Raw genomic sequence first — 20,513 nt, forward strand, 5'->3', positions numbered from 1 at the left:
TTCATCTGTACCTTGAAAGGATCCCAATAAGCATGTGCTATGCTGATTTTATGCACTCTACAGTTATTCATTTTAATTTCTTTCCAATGATTGGAATATTTATTGCAAAATATAATCCAGTGGTAACAAAGGAATTTAATTTAATTCATTTTATTGAATAGTTAGTAACTCTAGTTAAGAACTTAAGGGCTAAAATATTTTTGTGATTGCAGTGAACTTAGTCTCCAATTGCTGCTTAGTCAGATTATTACTATTGAGAATAAATATAGGAGTACTACTTAGAATTCACTATTAATTTCTGCAACTATTACTATCTGTAATAAAGTAGTTCATGATAAATTTCTCCAGTAACAACAACCTTCTGTATTCATAGACAACGGCCATGCTAAAATAGAGCAGTTTCCTTTGTCATGGTAAGTCTGCACCAAGCTACATTATGAAAAAATTTAATACGTGATGGAAACAATCAATTAACTACTAAATATTATGTTTATGGGTATTTAGCTTAAGCCAAAGCATGCATTATTTTTATTCAGAACTATTAAAGAAATGAATTGACAAAATTTTACAGTAAAAACCAATCAGTCCTGTTATTAGTATTTAGAACTGCATTAAGGTAATCTATCACCAAACTAACAAATTTTTCACTGCTAGATTGCTGAAATTGAATTTATCTTATTGCAAGTATAAATCTATTATATTAATGTTATTGTCTTTTCAATTTTCCATCGGACAGAAATGTATTGTGTATGACAGTGTTTGAAGTTAAATCTGACATTCAAATAGAAAGATCATCAGAAGAGTGTGACAGTTATTCAATGGTGAAATTTCATATAATTTATCTATTTTTATTCTTAAACATATATATTATTTTAAACTATATAATTTCTAAATTATATTATATTCTTAAATAAGTTGAAGTGAAATTGAGACATTAGGTGATTAAGCAATTAGTTTAAGCAACAAGTTGGTCAGTATATTTAATAGTAGCTAGATGGTTTAATTTTTTCTCTGCTGCCCCTGTTCTTCATACAGATCTTGTCAGTCCGTTATTTACAAATAATATTTTAACAAAGTCATTTTGTGTTTTAGCAATAGGAATTCTGGCTTCACATTTAATTGTCATTTCAAAATCGGATTGAGGTAAACAGGACAGTAGATTTTGCAAGCACAATGGCCAGGTATAATTTCTCATTGGTGGGTGAAATGACATGTGGATGCTAATTCTCTTCCTACACATATGGGTAAATATTACTTTAAGCATCCTGCTGTTGTGCTTCAAAGCATTTACATTTTTAGTGATTATTTCCTAGACAATCTAGATATTTATACATAATAATTTTATGTATGATAAAATATTAGGGATAAAACACTCAAATGCCTGAATTTTGTTTTTATTCATTGCAGTAATTAACACCAATGCATACTAATTACTACAAAATTGTTCTTTTTTCCGGTAATTTATGTTCAGATTAATTCTTTGGATAGTAGCAAAACATAAATTTTTGACAAATGATGTGTTATATGAACACAGCACTTGTGAAATTTTGTGATCTCACAGTTCCCTAACTATTTCAACATAAATTTCATAGTATTGTTATTTTAACTTGTTCAGTCTTGAAGTGTAAATATGAATATTGAATATACTTTGCAAATCACTTTTAACAACTTTAGCTATTTGCTATAGAGTTGCCAAACAACCTTTTCTTTTCAACATAATAGCAATTAAATTAATTTAGTGTGGGCAATGATGATGTTTGATCCAGAAGTGCAAAATAATATGAAAATTATGTTTATACAAAGTTAATTAATTACTTCCTGTTGGGCTGCATCAAAAATTTGCAATTTTGGGGGGTTTGGTCATGCCCTCCCTGCTATACTACAGTTCTAGACAACAAATTAGCATTTCTTAGTAAATAATTCTAGATAATCAGTACTTATAAATGATATTTTCAAAAAGGAAAATTACCTTATTTAAAGGGCATAATAGGGGCTGGAGGGATAGCACAGCAAGTAAGGCGTTTGCCTTGCACGCAACCAACATGGCCAAAACAGGTTCGATTCCCAGCATCCCATATGGTCCCCCAAGCAACGCCAGGAGCAATTCCTGAGTGCATGAGCCAGGAGTAACCCCCGAGCATCGCCGGGTGTGACCCAAAAAGCAAAAAAAAAAAGGCATAGTAATTGAAAAATAAGAAACAAAAATTTTTCTTAAATTTGGTGTTTTATATTTGACAATATAATTTTAAAGATAAAATGTTTTAGCAATTAAATTTTAAAAATCTTTTGAGTTTTATTTAGTAAACAATTATAGTTTCTTTTTTCAATTATAGCTTCTTTTAACATTACTTAACTCTTATATATAGTTTATTATATATAATTAAATGAGATATGGTCATACTTATAGTAAATTAACTATAATTAACTATTATTTATAGTTAATTTAAAGTAGCATTGAATTAGTTAATATGTAAATTAAATTAACTATACTTTAAGTTAACTATGCATATAGTTGAATTTTAATTTATTCTGCAAGCACTGTGTAAATTCATTCACAGAACATAATAGAAAACTTAAATAAGTCAAGCTGATTAGCACTATTTAAGCAATTGTATTTAATGAAAGCTTTTCATATTATTGTGCATACTATTAAGGGTATATCTAATAAATGTTCTATTTTTTTCAGATATATACCTCATGTATACATAATATAAGTCAATTCAAATGGAAAGCCATAGAAACATCTCAGAATTCATTCTTCTAGGACTTTCTTATGGACACAAAACGCAAATATTTTGCTTTGTGTTCTTCCTGTTCTGCTATGTTGCCTTGCTGGGAGGAAACCTTCTGATCATTATCTCCGTCAAATGCAGCCCGCTTTTAAACCAACCAATGTACTATTTTCTTGTCCATTTATCCTCAGTAGACATCTGCTATACATCGACTATGACACCCAAATTAATTGCTGATTTGCTCGTGGAAAGAAAGACCATTTCCTATGAGATCTGCATGTTACAGGTCTTTTCCTCACACTTCTTAGGAGGTATTGAGATCTTCATTCTTACTGCCATGGCTTTTGATCGCTATGTTGCCATCTGCAAACCCCTCCACTACATGATTATCATGAGCAGGACCAGGTGCAATGCCCTTGTATTGGCTTCCTGGCTCGGTGGGGCTGCTCATGCCATTCCTCTTTTCGCTATAGCAATCAATTTGCCCTTCTGTGGTTCTAATGAAATTGATCACTATGTTTGCGATGTCTTCCCTTTGCTTAAAGTTGCTTGTACTGATAACTACATCAGTGGTATACTCATAGTTGCTTTTTCGGGTATGGTGATCTTAGGTGTCTTTATTGCCTTACTGATTTCTTATGGGGTTATCTTATTCACCTTAAGAAATCAGTCAGCTGAGGGAAAACAAAAAGCTCTCTCTACCTGTGGGTCTCATATTGCTGTGGTCTTTTTGTGGTTTGTTCCTGCCATTTTTATCTACCTTAGACCTCCGACTACTTTCCCAGGAGATGCGATTTTTACACTCTTTTACACTATAATTGCTGCTATGTTCAATCCCTTAATTTACTCTCTGAGAAATCGAGAGATGAAAAACACAATGAGAAAAGTTTGGTGTCAAACATTACTTTCAAAAGAACCACTCAATTAATTTAAAGAGCTTATTGAATATTAAATTTTTAAGAATAAAAATATTTGTGAGTAAAATAGCCAGGAAATGTAATTCTATATAACTGCAGTTGTTTAATACTGGTAATAGCTACAAAAACTGCCAATTCACCAAAAATAATTTGAAGTAGATTAATTTTGTGTGGCATTATTGTTTATATATCTATGTTTACCTGCATGATAAAATTTATGTATACTCTTGTACAAAAATTAATTTTATTAATATAACAATATAAATGCAAAGCTCTATTGATCTCTTATTTGTAAATGATCTCTACTTTAAGAGTTGTTTTAAAATTCTAGACTTAATGGCAGAGCAAACAGAAACATATATTTCTTGATTGTAAAGAAGTTACTATCTAAAACAAAAACAGTACAATAACTTCTGATGGTATGTCTATGCACATAGATCGGGTGTGAGTTAAGAAACAGTGTGTGTAATCAAAATATATAAATTTGAAGTAGTTCTGTGGATTTCCCATCTTGATTTGTAATAATCATAATAATTTCTCTCAAATTTAATAATAATTAGACATCGAAGCCAATATTTTAATTTGATATTCAGAATTTTATTCCAATTTAAAAATAAATCCAATTGATTTGTGTGAAAAAATTGAATAGCATCTTCCATCAAACTTATGGAGCTACATAATAAAATATTAGAGTTAACCCACAATATTTACCTAAAACTGATAAGTAAAATTGTAGCTATTAGTTATATTAGCAAAACCCTTTTCTACCCAATTTACTGGGGAGAAGTAAAAAACTAACTTAAATAAAGTACTGTAGCACTGTTGTCCCATTGTTCATTGATTTTCTCGAGATGGCACCAATAATGTCTCCTGTGAGACTTTTTGTTACTGTTTTGGCATATGAAATACACCACGGGGAACTTGCCAGGCTCTGCCATGTGGGTGGCATACTCTCAGTAGCTTGCTGGGCTGTCCAAGAGAAACAGAGGAATTGAACCTGGGACGGCTATGTACAAGGCAAATGCCTTACCCACTGTGCTATCCCTCCAGCCCTAACTTAAATAACCAAAATAATAAAAAGAGTAATAGCACAGCAGGTAGGGTATCTGCCTTACATGCGGCAGACCCGGGTTTGATTTCTCCGCCCCTCCAGAGAGTCCAGCAAACTACGAATAATATCTCGTTTGCATGGCAAAGCCTGGCAAGCTACCCATCATGTATTCATTATGCCAAAAATAGTAACAAGTGTCACAATTTGTTGTGAGGTGTTACTGGTACCCACTCGAGCAAAACAATGAACAATGGGAGGACAGTGACAACGAAAAGACAAATTTATTGCAATGTTTAGAAAATTTGTAACAGCTTTCCTCACAGTTGTCAAATATTGGAATAAATAAGCATATTCTTCAGTTGGCTAAGAAAATAGTACTTTCTATAGATTAAAACAATTGCATTCTATTCTGTGATAAAAGGCAAGAGATATAAACTTAAGAAAAATAATAGCATACTGTAAAGTAAAAGATACAAATCTGAAATGTCACCCTACTGGACTATTTCAAGCAGAATATTCTGTAAAGATTCAAAACATGAAAATAACAAAATCAGTAGATGTTAGGGCTGAGTACATGGAGAACACGGAATTTGTGGAACAGTGATACTGTTTTGGTTTGGGGGAAAATTTTGGATACTGTCATTATAAATTCAAAAATATCAATTGTAAAAGTATGGACCTTCATATCAAGAATGCGGTTTTATTAGAAGACACATCAACATCTATTACTTTAGATTTTAACTAATATTTAACTCTATAGATGCATTTGTTTTCTTTCTTTCTGTGTTTTCATGAAGATCAATGAGTAGGTGGGGATTGTTTTACATCCCATATAATTTTACTGTGTGTTAAAAACAGTCCTCAAATAAAGTCTCTTAATGTAAAGAACACTGTGGTACATTTAACAAAGTTTTTGTAATATTAATGAGGAAAAGACACCTGAGATTTTTTTGAAAACCAGAATAAAATTTTAGAAATAGAATTTCACTCATTTACAACAGGATTCGGGTCAGCCATGTTGGCTGCATGCAAGGCAAACGCCCTTGCCACATGCATATACTAAAGTGATATGTCTGTTATCTGAGGCTAACTAACTACTTGCTCCTAAAAAATTTTTTTTTGGCTGGGTGGTCATATTTTTGGTGGTACTCAGGGATTACTCCTGGTGGTGCTCAGAGACAATACAGGATGCTGAAAATCAAACCTGGGTTGGTGACATTCAAGGCAAGCACTCAATCTGCTTTACTATCACTCCAACAAAGATCCCATTAAAGAATTTAAGAAACAGAATTTTAATAATATAGATGTAGATCTATCTATTGCCATCTGAGCTGTGTGCGATTTGCTTTCTTAAAATGTGGGATTAAAACAATAAATATTTCATTTATGTCCATAACATGAAATCTTTGATAATATATAATTTTATGCAAGCATCGATGTATTTTTTAATCATTGTTATTATCTCCACTTTATTATAAAAGTGCCTGTCATGGAGGCAGCCTGGCAAGAGGCATGGCAGGAGGGATATAGGGGGGTGTTGGTGGTGTAAAATGTACACTCGTGGATGAGTGGGTTGGAACATTGTATGACTTAAACTCAATAGGAAAGGTCTGTAACTGTATATCATGGCGATTCAATTTACAAAAAGTTAAATATGCTATCATCGATAGGATATTCATAAGGTATCATCAGAAATTGAAATGAACATAGAAATCACAGTAAAGCTTAGATGAACCTTGTGAGGATCCATCAGGATCAGGTGCCATGAACTAAGGCCCACAATTTATTTAACCAGAATTTATATATTTTCCTTTTAGATTTCTCTCTCTCTTCCTCTTTCTCTTCCTCTTTCTCTTTCTCTCTCTCGGCATTGTGGTTTTCAATACAGAAACTGAACAGTTATAGTGTATATCCCTTTAACGTCCTTCAACACTCAGTTTTTGTCCAACTGTAATAGTCATACTAGCATCACTGTATCACTGTCTGTCATCCCATTATTCATTGATTTGCTTGAGCAGTCACCTCCCAGCCCTGAGATTTGAGCAGCTGCTCCTTACTCGTCCTTCCCAACAGTGCCACATTGAAGGCTCTTTCATAATAGCATACTGGTCCCTTTTCTAACCTTTTCTATCCTATCTACCCTTGACTGCACAAACACTTGTGGTAGATTCCAATGATTGACCATTTTTTCTTTTATAGTTTTTAATTGTTCCCCCAATTTTATTTTAGTTAAGCACTGTAATTTACAAAGATGCTCAATTGCTGGATTTTAGGCAATAAAATATTCCACCAGGGTCAGCTTCCCTCTACCAGAGTTCCCAGACTTCATATCCTACCCCTCCCCAGTTTGTCACCTCAACAGACATCTTCTAAAGTTTGGCTATTAAAGCTTGGGTAGCATGATTTCAATGTTGATGAGTCTGTTATTTTGATATTTAGTTCCATCGTTTATTAACACCACTGATGTACTTTGACCCTTTCACCTGTTACTTCTTATCTGTCATTCTTCTCTCCACTATATATGTATATTTTAAAAGTAAATACATTTGGAACTCCATATTCACACTTTTCACGTTCATGTGTTCAATGAAATCCATATGTGTGTTGGTTGAAGGAGCATATGTGTAACCCATTTAATCAATGGGATAACTCACAGAATCACAGGGAAGTGAGCATAGAAGAATTTTGGTATTAGTGAGTATACTTAAGTTAAACCTTCATGTAGCACTGTAGCACTGTCCTCCTGTTCTTCATCGATTTGCTCGAGGGGCACCAGTAATGTCTCCATTGTGAGACTTGTTGTTACTTTTTGTGGCATATCGAATACATCACAGGTAGCTTGCCAGGCTTTGCTGTGTGAGTGGGATACTCTCGGTAGCTTGTCAGGTTCTCCAAGAGGGACAGAGGAATCGAACTCTGGTTGACCACATGCAAGGTAAACGCCCTACCCGCTGTGCTATCACTGTAGCCCCAGAATGTCAAGTAAGTTTTAAAAGAGTAGATCTACTAAATTCATTTTATAATTCACACAAAATCAGCACTTACATTCAAAATTTAGAATCCAGCATCCATTGAGAATCCCAAGCATATATTTCAGAGTTCTTTGAACTGTGTCACCAGGAACAGTGACATGTGTTACTGTACTATCAAACCTTGACAGAAACTTTTATGAATACAAAGAAATTGTTGACACTAATATTTCTAGAGTAATGCATTTTACATAAATTTTAAACTTTGTGAGGACAACCAGAATAATCTTTGGATGTCTTGTCACTCTATGTACATGTCTGTTATATATACGCGTATGTATATTCATGTGAACTCTGGAAAACAAAATGAGTTATGTATAAATGAATATCTATTTTTAGAATATTCAATGAAATAATTGTAGAAAACATGAACATAACTTTTTCAATTAAATGAAAATATGAACTATGTCTGTATCGTTCCAATTTTAGTATATGTGCTGCCGAAGCAAGCACCTATACTAAAATTGGAACGATACAGACATGATACAGGCTGGAGCGATAGCACAGCGGGTAGGGCGTTTGCCTTACACGCAGCCAACATGGCTGACCCGAGTTCGATTCCTCCGCCCCTCTCGGAGAGCCCGGCAAGCTACCGAGAGTATTCGATATGCCAGACACAGTAACAACAAAGTCTCCAATGGAGACGTTACTGGGCCCACTCCAGCAAATTGATGATCAACGGGAGGGCCTTTACCTTTACCTTTACCTTATGAAGTATGTCAAATATGAGGCAAAATTTTATGGCAGAGCCTGGCAAGGTACCCGTGTCATATTCCATATGCCAAAAACAGTAACAGTAACAAGTCTTATTCACCTGACCCTAAAAGAACCTCCAATATGGCAGCATTGGGAAAGACAAGTAAAGAGAGGCTGCTAAAATCTCAAGACTGGAACGAATGGAGACGTTACTGGCGCCCGCTCCAGTCAATCAATGAACAATGTAATGATAGTGATACGGTGACACAGAGCTGAGACAAAATGAGTAAGGAGAAATAAAGACATAAAGTATGCAGACCTCAATTCACCACACAGTTTTTAATCATTGTAGATAAAGGGCCAATACACATACACACACACACATACAGACACACAAAGTATATTAAAAAAACTTGAGAAAATATTGAAGAATATCAGAGTAGTATTATAAAGGTCTGGGCAAGCTTACAGCTCTGCAGTAGTCCCCATGCCTTGTGTTTCTGAGATCATACATTCTGTCTCTGGTTTCATAGAGCAAATCAAATCAAACTCATTGTATTTTGTTGCTTACTGCCTATTTTAGCTAGTTGGCTAGGAGTGCTTTCTGCATTTTTCTCTGAATCATTAACCCAAAAATGCCTACACCAACGTGCTTTATGATAAGTACACTAAAACTGTAATAAACAATGATATCTTAATGATTTCATTAGATACAATAATCAGACAAAATTTTTGACTTCCAATGTTTTGATATTATAAAACCTGAGTTACTAATCCATTCAGTGCTTAAGAAAACTTGCTATGGATTTGAAAATGATAGAGAGAGAAATTGAACTTTTACTGTGTATGACGTTGAATATAAACAGCCTGTGAATAGTCAGTGACAAGAAAGAACCAAATAGTAGGTCAAATAAAGACTCTGCTATACGTTAAGTTCCATTCACTGATTTTCTATATTCTATTCAATTTTTACCTGCCAAATTTCTAAATTAAAAAAGATATTTATTGGCTTGCTCCTGCTCCTTTCTTGGTCTCCTAATGCCAGATCCAATGACCTAGAAATGTTCATCTATAGCCTCAAATCACCTTGCACCACGAGTCAGTAACTCATATTATTGACCCATCTATTTTACACACCAAGAGTTTTGAATGTGGTATGCAGAATGTTATTATTAGTTCTCTTTATCCTATTTCATCTCACATTTTCTGAATGCTAAACTGAAAATACTATGCACTAAATCAATACTCTTCAAAATTACATTAGTTTCAAATTCAGAAAATTAGAAAAATGCAGCTGAGATTTCTTTGAATTCTGACTGACTAAACTTTTAAGGCTCCAAGGAAATAGTGCTTTAGGCATCATCATATAGAAGTGCAAAGTAACCAGGGACAATACCAAGGGCAATAGTTTAACAACAGTTGGCCTAGGTTTTAGAAATCCAATAGGGATATAATTACTGGAACTCCAAATTAGTGTTTGTATTATCATGTAAATTTATATTCTGTTTTTTGGACCCAAATTGTCTCAGACAAAGACATAAAAAGGTGACTTCTAGGACGCAAAATTTGTTTGTGCTACCTTTCAGGAGAGGTCCACAAATTCTTTTTTCATTATACTTTATGCAGAGTTAGTAGAAAGATGCTGATATACTTTAGAAAATTGTAGCTCACTTCCTGATATTGATGGAGATACATAGACATCTTTTAATAATTATAACTTTGATAGAATATTGAAGTTATTTTCTCTTTAAATTAGAGTAGTTTTAAGACAGATTGAGATTTCCAAAACATTTTAAGATGACTAATTTGAACATGCTTAGATGACTGTGTTTGAATCCTATTTTTATTTGACATACTGACACTGGAAGCAAATTAGCAGAATGAGTGTGTGAATGTCTAGGATAGAGAATGGCCTGGTGCAGCCGACAAAACTGATAGTGGATAAGATCTCACAGTTGGTAAGTGATTCAGATGATTTTGAGCTGGGATGTATCCCACTGACCATATTCTAGACTGGTAAAATGCATTCTATATTTACTCATTATAACTTCATTATAAAGATTACAATATTTCTTACAATGTATAGGTGGATTCCTGTAAAGTAACTTCTCATAATTCACTTTTCATTGTATTTTATCTAAGCAACTATAGTTAACTATAGTAGAGTTAAACTAATATTCATACTCGGCCCAAACTTAAATGCATTCTACCCTTTTAGTATCTGGAATAAATCATATCATGCATAAACATCTACCCTATGATTGACTTGCCTTTACTTCAAAACACAAGTCATCTTAATAGAGAAAATTCATCTAACAGCTAAAGGTAAGTTTACAGCATGCTCTTTTTGAGAAAAAAAAAATGTGTATGTGTGTTTGTGTGTGTCTGTGTGTCTGTATGTCTGTGTGTCTGTGTGTGTATGTGTTGGAAACATTTAATTAAGGATAAAACCCTTTATATGCACCCAGCATAAACCAGAATGTGCATTCTTTTTTTTTTTTTTTGCTTTTTTGGGTCACACCTGGTGATGCTCAGGGGTTACTCCTGGATTTGCATGCAGGAATTACTCCTGGCAGTGCTCAGGGGACCATATGTGATGCTGGGAATCAAACTTGGGTTGGCTGCATGCAAGGCAAACGCCCTACCCACTGTGCTATCACTCCGGCCCCAAAATGTGCATTCTTTTATTCATTAGTGTTAAAGAAAGTTCTGCAGTAAAAGGTAATGAGTTCATTGATTAGCATTTAGAAAGCTATAAGATCATTGGTCTATCATCAAACTAACAGGTTTCCAATAAAATCTGTTCACCTGAATACACTTGTTAAGTCTTTCCTATAACTGTATCCATTCCTTCTTTACTTATCAACTGGATGTAGATGTAGATATGTGTATGACAAATTTTTAAGAATTTGTTAAAAAGTTATTTGTGAAGAACATGAAAGAATAATAACTAGTTTGGACAACATATGTTAGAGTGGAAATCTCAGATCGACTCATCTTTTCCTCATTAACTTTTAGTTTAAGTAGATATATCTTTAATGTGTGGATAAAGATGAGACATATATAAATGACATGATTAGCTAAAGGTCACCTTTCTTAGTTTATATAAATCTCCCCCAATTCTGTTTTTTTTTTAAAAATCTCTCTGTGTCTTCCTACAAAAACCACAAGCTCTGGAAACAGCTCCTATATAATTTATTTTTCAATTGAGACTTCATGTTGAATGCAAGATTTCACTTATATAAGAATGCTGTTTCATTTTAAACTAATTTTCCTTTACCTCTGTTTTAAGTACACAAATAATATTACATGCTTTAAAACAGGAAGGGGTACTTAGTGCTATTGAGAATAAATGCAATGATTATCTAGCAAAAACCTTGAGGAGTTTATATTTTTGTTAGACTTTCAGATATTGAATCCAGTGCTTTTTTTAAATCTGAGAATTTTAAACATAGTTTTATATTTATACTTCTAATTTTTCACATATGCAAATGATCTGAAAACGAAGTGTCTGGTAATACATCATGTTGCATGATCTTTTCACAGGGTTCAAATAAGTTTTCAGAGAGAGGGATATCAGGAGAATTTTCTCCCTAAGTGTGGCAGTTTACTATGGTAAAGCCAAATGGATTGGCACATTCCGTCCAGTGGGAGACAGTCTCATAGAATGAGACAAACAAACACTCAAGGAAGTTCAAATCTGATTAGAGATGGGAAGGCTGACAAACCAGCCATTTATAAAGAAACAGTGTGCTCTCAAACTCTGGTTCTCATCATGTGAGCCACTGTTTGACAAAGAGATTAAGAACAGTTAGCAAACACATGAAAAATGAATGGGTATATGCAGAGGTTGGGATGTTTTGCATAGATAATCAATAGCCAACCTTAAAGAATAAAGATGTGATGATGTTTCTTTTCTGTTCTTGCCTAATGTCCTTTCCTGTATCTTAGAGACCCTGAACTATTTTGTTCCATTCTTTTCTGGGCACACACTTTTTGCTGCCCTGCTATAGTTATTCTAAAAAGACTTAACTAGTTTTACCCAGAACTATCCTGATCTGGATTTTTGCTAGGAGGACAATTTTCCACATCTAAGTGTAATGTTTTTCAGTAATGAGAAGTTACTTAGCCTAGTTTGTCTGAGATCTTCTATTTCAAAAATATATGTTTGGGCCTAAGGGTCAGATAAATTATTTGTTCCATTCCTTGCATAATTCAGACTAGAATTTAATCCCTAGCACCCCATGACTCCAAAGCACTGCTGAGAGAGACCTGAAGCACAGAGATAGAAGTAGTTTCCTAACAGGATATGGAAATTTTCATTTTACATATGTTCTATACATAAGTTATATATATCCTTTTATATAAAAATAAAATCATGGTGGATTATACCAGTGGTTTTCACCTAACTATTTCACAGTCTATACCGCAATTGTGTCATCAAGTATTTTACTAAAATTACATATCTTGAAAAATAACATTTGTTATACATTATAAGGGAACTGTTATTATCTATATAATAACAAAAGAGAGACCAGTAATCACTACCTCTCTGAATGGGTCCAAACATTCCTAGTTACTGTTTACTGCAGAACATCCTAGAGCTGACAATTATTTTGTTATGTTTCATAAATGGATTGGGAGTCTTGTTGTGATACTAAAACAATGTAATAACAAAATGAAATATTTCTGTTTAATTGACTTAAACTTTTGTTACCCTTTAAAATCAAAAAGTATGCTAGTTCATTTGATTTTTGTGTTCTATTTAATTTTAGATTTGGAGCCACATACTCAGAATTTACCCCTGTTTCCATGTTCAGTGTTCAGGAGATCATATGTGTTGCTGGGGATAGAACCAGGGTCAGCCATGAGTAAGACCAGAGCCTTTAACTCTGTACTACCTTTTAGCCCCACAGATAAAGTTTAAATTATATAACTGTTAACTATTTCCATCAAAACCTCTAGGGGTTATAAATAAGAAATTAAATCTGTAAGACACTGTAATGAATAGCTTACAATTAATATTTTAACAGAAGTATTCATTTGTTTTTTTTTTTTTAAATAGAAACTCTGGGCTGAGATTTGGCTGTCATTTGAGACTCAGACTAAGGTAAATAAAGAGCTAAATTAAAAAACCCATTGAACAGAGATAGTTTCTCTACAGTGTGTAATGATTCCCTTAAGACATTTATTTTACTCTTTCTGTTGTTTAGGTTTGTTTTTGAGCCACACCCTGCAATACTTAAGGCTCAGTGCTCATTGAGCACTTCTACTAAGACTCCAGGGATCATATGGGTGCCAGAGATCGTACCTGGATAGGGCATGTGCAAGACAAAAGCCCTCCCTCTGGACTATAACTCTGGTCCAAATTTTAGATAATATTGAAATAAAAATTTTAGCAACTGAAGTGCCATATATACAAATACAGTTGGAAAATTTTATGATCTCATAGTTCCCTTACTACTTAGCACAAATTTCAAAGTGATCCCATTATTTTTAAATCGTATTAAAATCATAAAGTATATATATATGAACACTGACATCATTACTCATCATTTTAAAAAACATATCATTCTTTATCTTTTTCAACATTCTTTATTTTTCAGTATAATAGCATTGAATTACTTTAACATGGGTAATGCTTGTTGATCATATTGCATAAAATAGCAAGAAAATTATATTAGTAAAATTTAATTCAGTCAGAACTGCTGGGAAGATTAAAACCAATCACATATTTTTTCTGATTATTTCCAAGTTAATGTAGAATATTTTCTATGATAAATTTTGAAAGAAAAATTTTGTATGACTTAGTCATAGTAATTGAAAAAATAATGCAAAGAAATTTCTACTTGCTTGCAATTACTTCAAATTGACTGATTATTTTTAAAGGAAAGAATGATATTATTATTATTTTGGCAGGACTCAGTGGCAGTGCTCACAGATAACTCTTGAGTGTGCTCAAGAGTCACTTTTAGTGGTGCTAGGTCTATCTTATACTGTTTCTAAGACCTAAGCTAGGTCAGCTGTATGCAAGGCAAGCATCTTAAACCTAAGCATCCTGCTTTACACACAAGACAGAATCAATTAAAAACCCAGTGTAAATACTCTTTGTTTATATCAGTTTCAGTGCTGGCCCCCAAAATACAAACCAGTATCAACAGTTTGAAATTACTGAGTTAACATTTTCTGTTTCTAAGTTAAGCTAAACAACGGAGAAAACTGTATTGCAACACGGATTTGTTTTTAATTTTAACACAACTGATCTTTTTATCTAAGATGTCAAAATTGTTTTCGTAGTTACTCATTTAGTGTTGGACTAAAGTAAATGGAGTATTTTGGATTATAAAAAAAAAACCTAAGCATCTTAACCCCTGCCCTATATTTCTTACTTGAAAAATATTATTAAACAAATAATATGCAAGTATTTAAAATTCTTATGATTTATATTCAGTTAAATAGACAAAATATTTATTATTGTCATTACAATTACATGATAGAGGTATATCAATTATGAAATGCTATGTTACCAAAAGATTAATTAAATTTAGCTTAACTAATACTATTTCGTTCAAGTCGATGTATCCTAAAAGTGATTTTTATTTTATTGTGTCATAATATTAATTTACGTTTTTATTTTTGTATCTTCAGCTACATCACTTATTTATGCATAATATGCAGCAAAATCAAATGGAAAACCATAGAAACATCTCAGAATTTGTTCTTCTTGGACTTTCTTATGGCCAAAAACTGCAAATATTTTGCTTTGTGTTCTTCCTATTCTGTTACGCTGCCTTGCTGGGAGGAAACATTCTGATCATCATCTCCGTCCAATTTAGCCCTCTACTTAACCAACCAATGTACTATTTCCTTGTCCATTTATCCTCAATAGACATCTTCTATACTTCCACTGTTACGCCTAAATTAATCGCTGACCTGCTAGTGGAGAAAAAGACGATTTCCTATGGTAACTGCATGTTCCAGGTCTTTGTCTTGCACTTCTTTGGGGGTATTGAGATCTTCATTCTTACTGCCATGGCTTACGATCGCTATGTAGCCATCTGCAAACCCCTCCACTACATGCTCATCATGAACAGGACAAGATACCACCTCCTAGTCCTTGCGACCTGGATTGGTGGGGCTGCCCATGCCTTTCCACTTTTCTCTATAGTCTTCAGTTTGCCCTTCTGTGATGTAAATGAAATTGATCACTTTTTTTGTGATGTCTTCCCTTTAATTGACATTGCCTGTACTGATACTTTTATTCATGGTGTCCTAGTCATTGCATTTTCTGGTCTGGTCATCTCAGGCACTTTTGTTGCCCTTTTGATTTCCTATGGGGTTATATTATTCACTTTAAGAAATCAGTCAGCTGAGGGAAGACAAAAAGCCCTCTCTACTTGTGGAACGCATATCACAGTGGTCACCTTATGGTTTGTACCTGCAATCTTTATCTACCTTAGACCTCCGACTACTTTCCCAGAGGACAAAATATTCTCACTCTTTTATACCATCATTGCTCCGTTGTTCAATCCCTTAATCTACTCTCTGAGAAACCAAGAGATGAAAAACACAATGAGAAAAGTTTGGTGTCAGACATTTCTTTTGAAAGGAATACACAATTAGATTGCGTTTACTCAATATCAATTCTTTGAGAGAAAGGAATGGATGTAAATATAATAGCCCGGAGATAGAGATTTTATGTACAGTCAATGTATTAAAAGGAGACATATAGGAAAACAGGTTTGTGGCAACAGATTAAAAATGCTACTTCTTGCATACCAAATATGTTTGGAACTAAATTAACATTAGGAATATTTATATAGTTAAGCTTTTCTGTTTGAAATCTTAATACTATACCAATAAGTCTTTTTAAATTAGTAGATACAATGCTATATTCATCACTGATTCATGACACTTCTAAATATCAAGGAGAATTTTATTTTAAAATTTAGACTAATAGAACACATAGAAAAACATGTTTCTTCATTTTGAAGAATCTGATATATAAAAATAAAATAGTTCAATAAAATATCAGGTAAAATTTTCATGTATATAGTCATCAGTGTCATAACACTGTAACAGTTGTAAAGCAAAAATTATATAATTTAAATTTATTTTGTAGTAATTTCTGAGGTTCTCCCACATTAATCTCCCTTTAAAATGATGAGAGTGATTATTATTAGTGCTTTTGATAATAATATACAATTGATCATGAAGTGAGAACTTTTTATTCAAAATGCACCCAAAACATGTACTGGGAGTGAACTAAGAAGAAACTTCTAATATCGTCCATGAATTGTAAAGAATTATGTTTAAAAATGTTATCTTTTATCCATTCTTTCTTATCTGAAACTGATAGATTGCTAGTTATTTTACTCATATAAAAACCAATTTATTACTCCAACAAGAAAAATTAAGACAAAAAAATTTAAAATAAACAAGATAATGAATCAAAGAACAAAAAATATTTGACTTCCCAATATTTTTGTAGTATCTTTATTTATAATTGTCAAATAAGCAATGTGTTTACTAGTATATTTAAGAGAACATAAATTATGTTACATTCAGATATTACGTTCTATTCAGTACTAAAAGAAGCACATGACAAAAGTATAACATGGCAAGGAAGTGAAAGCATTTTGCAAAAAAAAAATTCATGGAAAGTGAAAGAATTTTGTAAAGTAAATGTAGTTAACTCAAGTGTTTAATCTACTCAGGTTTTTTTTTTTATCAAAAGGTATAGTAAATGTCCATTACATGAAGAGAGAATGAAAAACATGTATAATAAATGAAATTAAATAAACATTTTTTAATTAAAGAGCCATGATATGCAAAGCTACTGATATTTGAGTGTTAGACAAAAAATTACAAATAATTATTGCCTCTTTGTAATTTTTTAATTGCCTCTTTGTCATTTTTTAAATTCTTCTCTATAAACCACATTGCCTCTATCCCACTGGTTTTGAAATATAGTATTTTTCCACATCATTTTCTATTTCTTTTTATTTCTACTAACTCTATTATTTTCGTGTGAAAAAAACCTCAGATACACAGCAACGGAAGAAAAGAGACTTCTTGTTAATTTCTCATTTTATTGCTTGTGATTGTACTATTATGGTACTAACAGTTGGAATTTGTTGAGATGCCTTGTGTGTCTACAATAGTCTTTGTAAAGGTTTTTTATATATTTGAAAGAATATACTTTCCCTGAATTGGGATGTAAAGTTCTCTACAAATTTGTTACATCAAAAATCAAACTTGTTCATTGTGTTGTTGAAATCTACCACGTCCTTGATCACTTGTATACTTGATCTATCAGTATCTGAAAGATAAATGTCTTGATTATTGGGATAAACATCTATAATTAATGATAAAGTTAGGATATATAGAATGATATGGATATATGGGGCACAGAAGAATGATTCTCTTTAGAGAGCAATGATGCTTTAAATGTCAAAACACATCAGTTTTTTTTTTGATAGACAGTATCAAGATAGACTTTCATGTCTAGTTCTCGTATAATTGTAGACAATTGTAATCTCAAGTCAAGTGTACAATTATTTGACAATAAAACTAGATCCTTTCAAAAGTGGACCTTGTTGGTAATATAAATTTTACAAAAAAGGACACAGGAAACAATGCTCAAAGATCCTACTTCCTACCGCTCTTCAATATTCTTTAGATCCTGTCTGCTGCTAAATATTCTGTGACTGATATTATTTTTTGGTTAAGAATTCTTTCAGTGACATTAAAAATAATGTGACAACAAATTTCAGTGAATTTGTAGTTTTGAAACAAAGATTGGATGCTTGGGGCCCACTTAATATATTAATATCAAGGTGGCATGTGGTAGTGCGGAAAGAACATGGGGTTTCCTGAAACACGTCATTCTGTTTACCCTTAACATTTTCTGCTCTGAGGCTGGAGCTATAGTACAGCAGGTAGGGAGTTTGCCTTGTACGAGGACAATTTCTAGCATCCCATATGGTCCCCTGAACACCGTCAGGAGACACCTGAGTGCAAAGTCATGAGTAACTCTTGTGCATTGCTGGGTGTGAACCAAAAAGCAATAAAATAAAATAATAAAATTTTCTACTCAGGCCATGATCATAACATGAAATATAACTGAGTTGATAAAAATTGACCTTATTAAAAATGCTAGAGCTGTCATATTGTTCCTTCTAAATATTAAAAGACTACAGATAACATATTGATTGAATTTTTGGAGTCACTGCAAATGCAAAGATGTCATTCTGCTACCAAGAAGAAGATGGACTGGCAACTTGACACATGTTGGAAAATGTCAAACTAATTTCCTCAAAGTTGCCATCTCGCCTGCATGTTCAGAACAGATTATTTTTAGAAAACTGATTTACTTTAATTTTATTATAATTGATGTAAATGCTGCAATTTTTTAAAGTTTATAGCATTGATATACAAAGTGACTTCACACCACCACCACCATTGTGTCCATGATCCTCCATCACTGAAGAGATTTTTATAGAGAAAGAGAACATGGAGGCCTCATTTTAAAGTGGGAGGATTATAGATGAGTGAGTGCCAAGATTGTACCCTAAGACACACATCTTATTATCTGAAAAACTAAACAAAGTAAAGGTAAACTTTTATTTCTTCTAATTTTTATTTGGAATTTACTGACACTGTCCTCCCATTGTTTATCGATTTGCTTGAGTGGGTCCAGTAAAATTGTGAGACTTGTTACTGTTATTTGGCATATCGAGTAATCACGAGTAGCTTGCCAGGCTCTGCTGTGCAGGCGAGATATTCTCAGTAGCTTGCCGGACACTCCAGAGGGGCAGAGGAATCAAACTCGGGTTGGCCACGTTGGCTGCATGCAAGGCAAACACCCTACCTGCTGTGCTATCACTCCAGCCCTTGTGGTTTATAATATTGCTAATAACAAATATTCAGGCAGACAGTGCTCCAGCACCACATAAACAGAAGCATAGAGCTTCCTCCACCCAACAACATTAGCCATTTCCCTTGGTAAACTCAGTTCTTGTAGAGCAGCTTTCAGAGTCTTTTACTATTGGCCATTTGTTATTCCCATATTTTGTCCTTACATAGAATGAAAATTCCATATATATTATCTCATTCTAATGACATGTGCAATCTGATGATATGTATAATCTATTTTCTCTAATGCTGAATTCTATAATTTCAGGTTTTGTAATAGCTGAGTTGTATTCATTATATACACATATATTTATGTTATGTAAACCACATCTTTTATCTACTCATTGTGAGCACTTAAATTACTTCTATTGTAAAGGACCTGTACAAAGTAAACTACAAAACGCTACTTCAGGAAATAAAAGAGGACATGAGGAAATGGAAAGATATCCCCTGCTCATGGGTCGGGAGACTTAACATTGTCAAAATGGCAACACTACCGAAAGCATTGTATAAATTCAATGCAATCCCTATAAGGATACCCATGACATTCTTCAAAGAAATGGAGCAAACACTCCTGAACTTTATATGGAACAATAAGCCCCCACGAATAGCTAAAGCAATTCTTGGGAAAAAGAAAATGGGAGGAATCAACCTCCCGAACTTCAAACTGTACTACAAATCAGTAATAATTAAAACAGCATGGTACTGGAACAAAGGCAGAACTGCAGACCAATGGAACAGGGTTGAATACACTGACATCTCCCCTCAATCATATGATCATCTAATCTTTGATAAAGGTGCAAGTAATGTGAAGTGGAGTAAGGAAAGCCTCTTTAATAAATTGTGTTGGCATCACTGGACGGCTACATGCAAAAAAATAGGCTCAGAACTCTGCCTAACACCATGTACAAAAGTAAGATCAAAATGGATTAAAGACCTCAACATCAGACTGGAATCCATAAGGTACATTGAAGATAAAGTTGGCAAAACCCTCCATGATATTGAAGCTAATGGTATCTTCAAAGATGCCACGCCACTGGCCAAGCAAGTGAAAACAGAGATAGATAAAAGGGACTACCTTAAACTAAGAAGCTTCTGCACCTCCAAAGAAACAGTGACCAAAATACAAAGACAGTCTACAGAATGGGAAAGGATATTCGCCGAATACACA

The 20,513-nt window shown here is 33.4% G+C and overlaps 2 protein-coding genes across 2 annotated transcripts; both read left to right on the forward strand.

The window, feature by feature from the left end:
* Nucleotides 1–2,724: 2,724 nt before the first annotated feature.
* Nucleotides 2,725–3,660, forward strand: LOC130045530 (olfactory receptor 4P4-like). Its single transcript, XM_056138453.1, has one exon. The coding sequence runs from the start codon at nucleotides 2,725–2,727 to the stop codon at nucleotides 3,658–3,660; it is 936 nt and encodes a 311-aa protein (XP_055994428.1).
* An 11,452-nt stretch (nucleotides 3,661–15,112) lies between these two features.
* Nucleotides 15,113–16,048, forward strand: LOC130042535 (olfactory receptor 4P4-like). Its single transcript, XM_056134720.1, has one exon. It carries the CDS (start codon nucleotides 15,113–15,115, stop codon nucleotides 16,046–16,048), a length of 936 nt encoding a protein of 311 aa, XP_055990695.1.
* Nucleotides 16,049–20,513: the final 4,465 nt, after the last annotated feature.

Source organism: Sorex fumeus, unplaced genomic scaffold (assembly GCF_029834395.1).
Source record: "Sorex fumeus unplaced genomic scaffold, SorFum_2.1 ptg000007l, whole genome shotgun sequence".
NCBI classification, from domain to species: Eukaryota; Metazoa; Chordata; class Mammalia; order Eulipotyphla; family Soricidae; genus Sorex; species Sorex fumeus.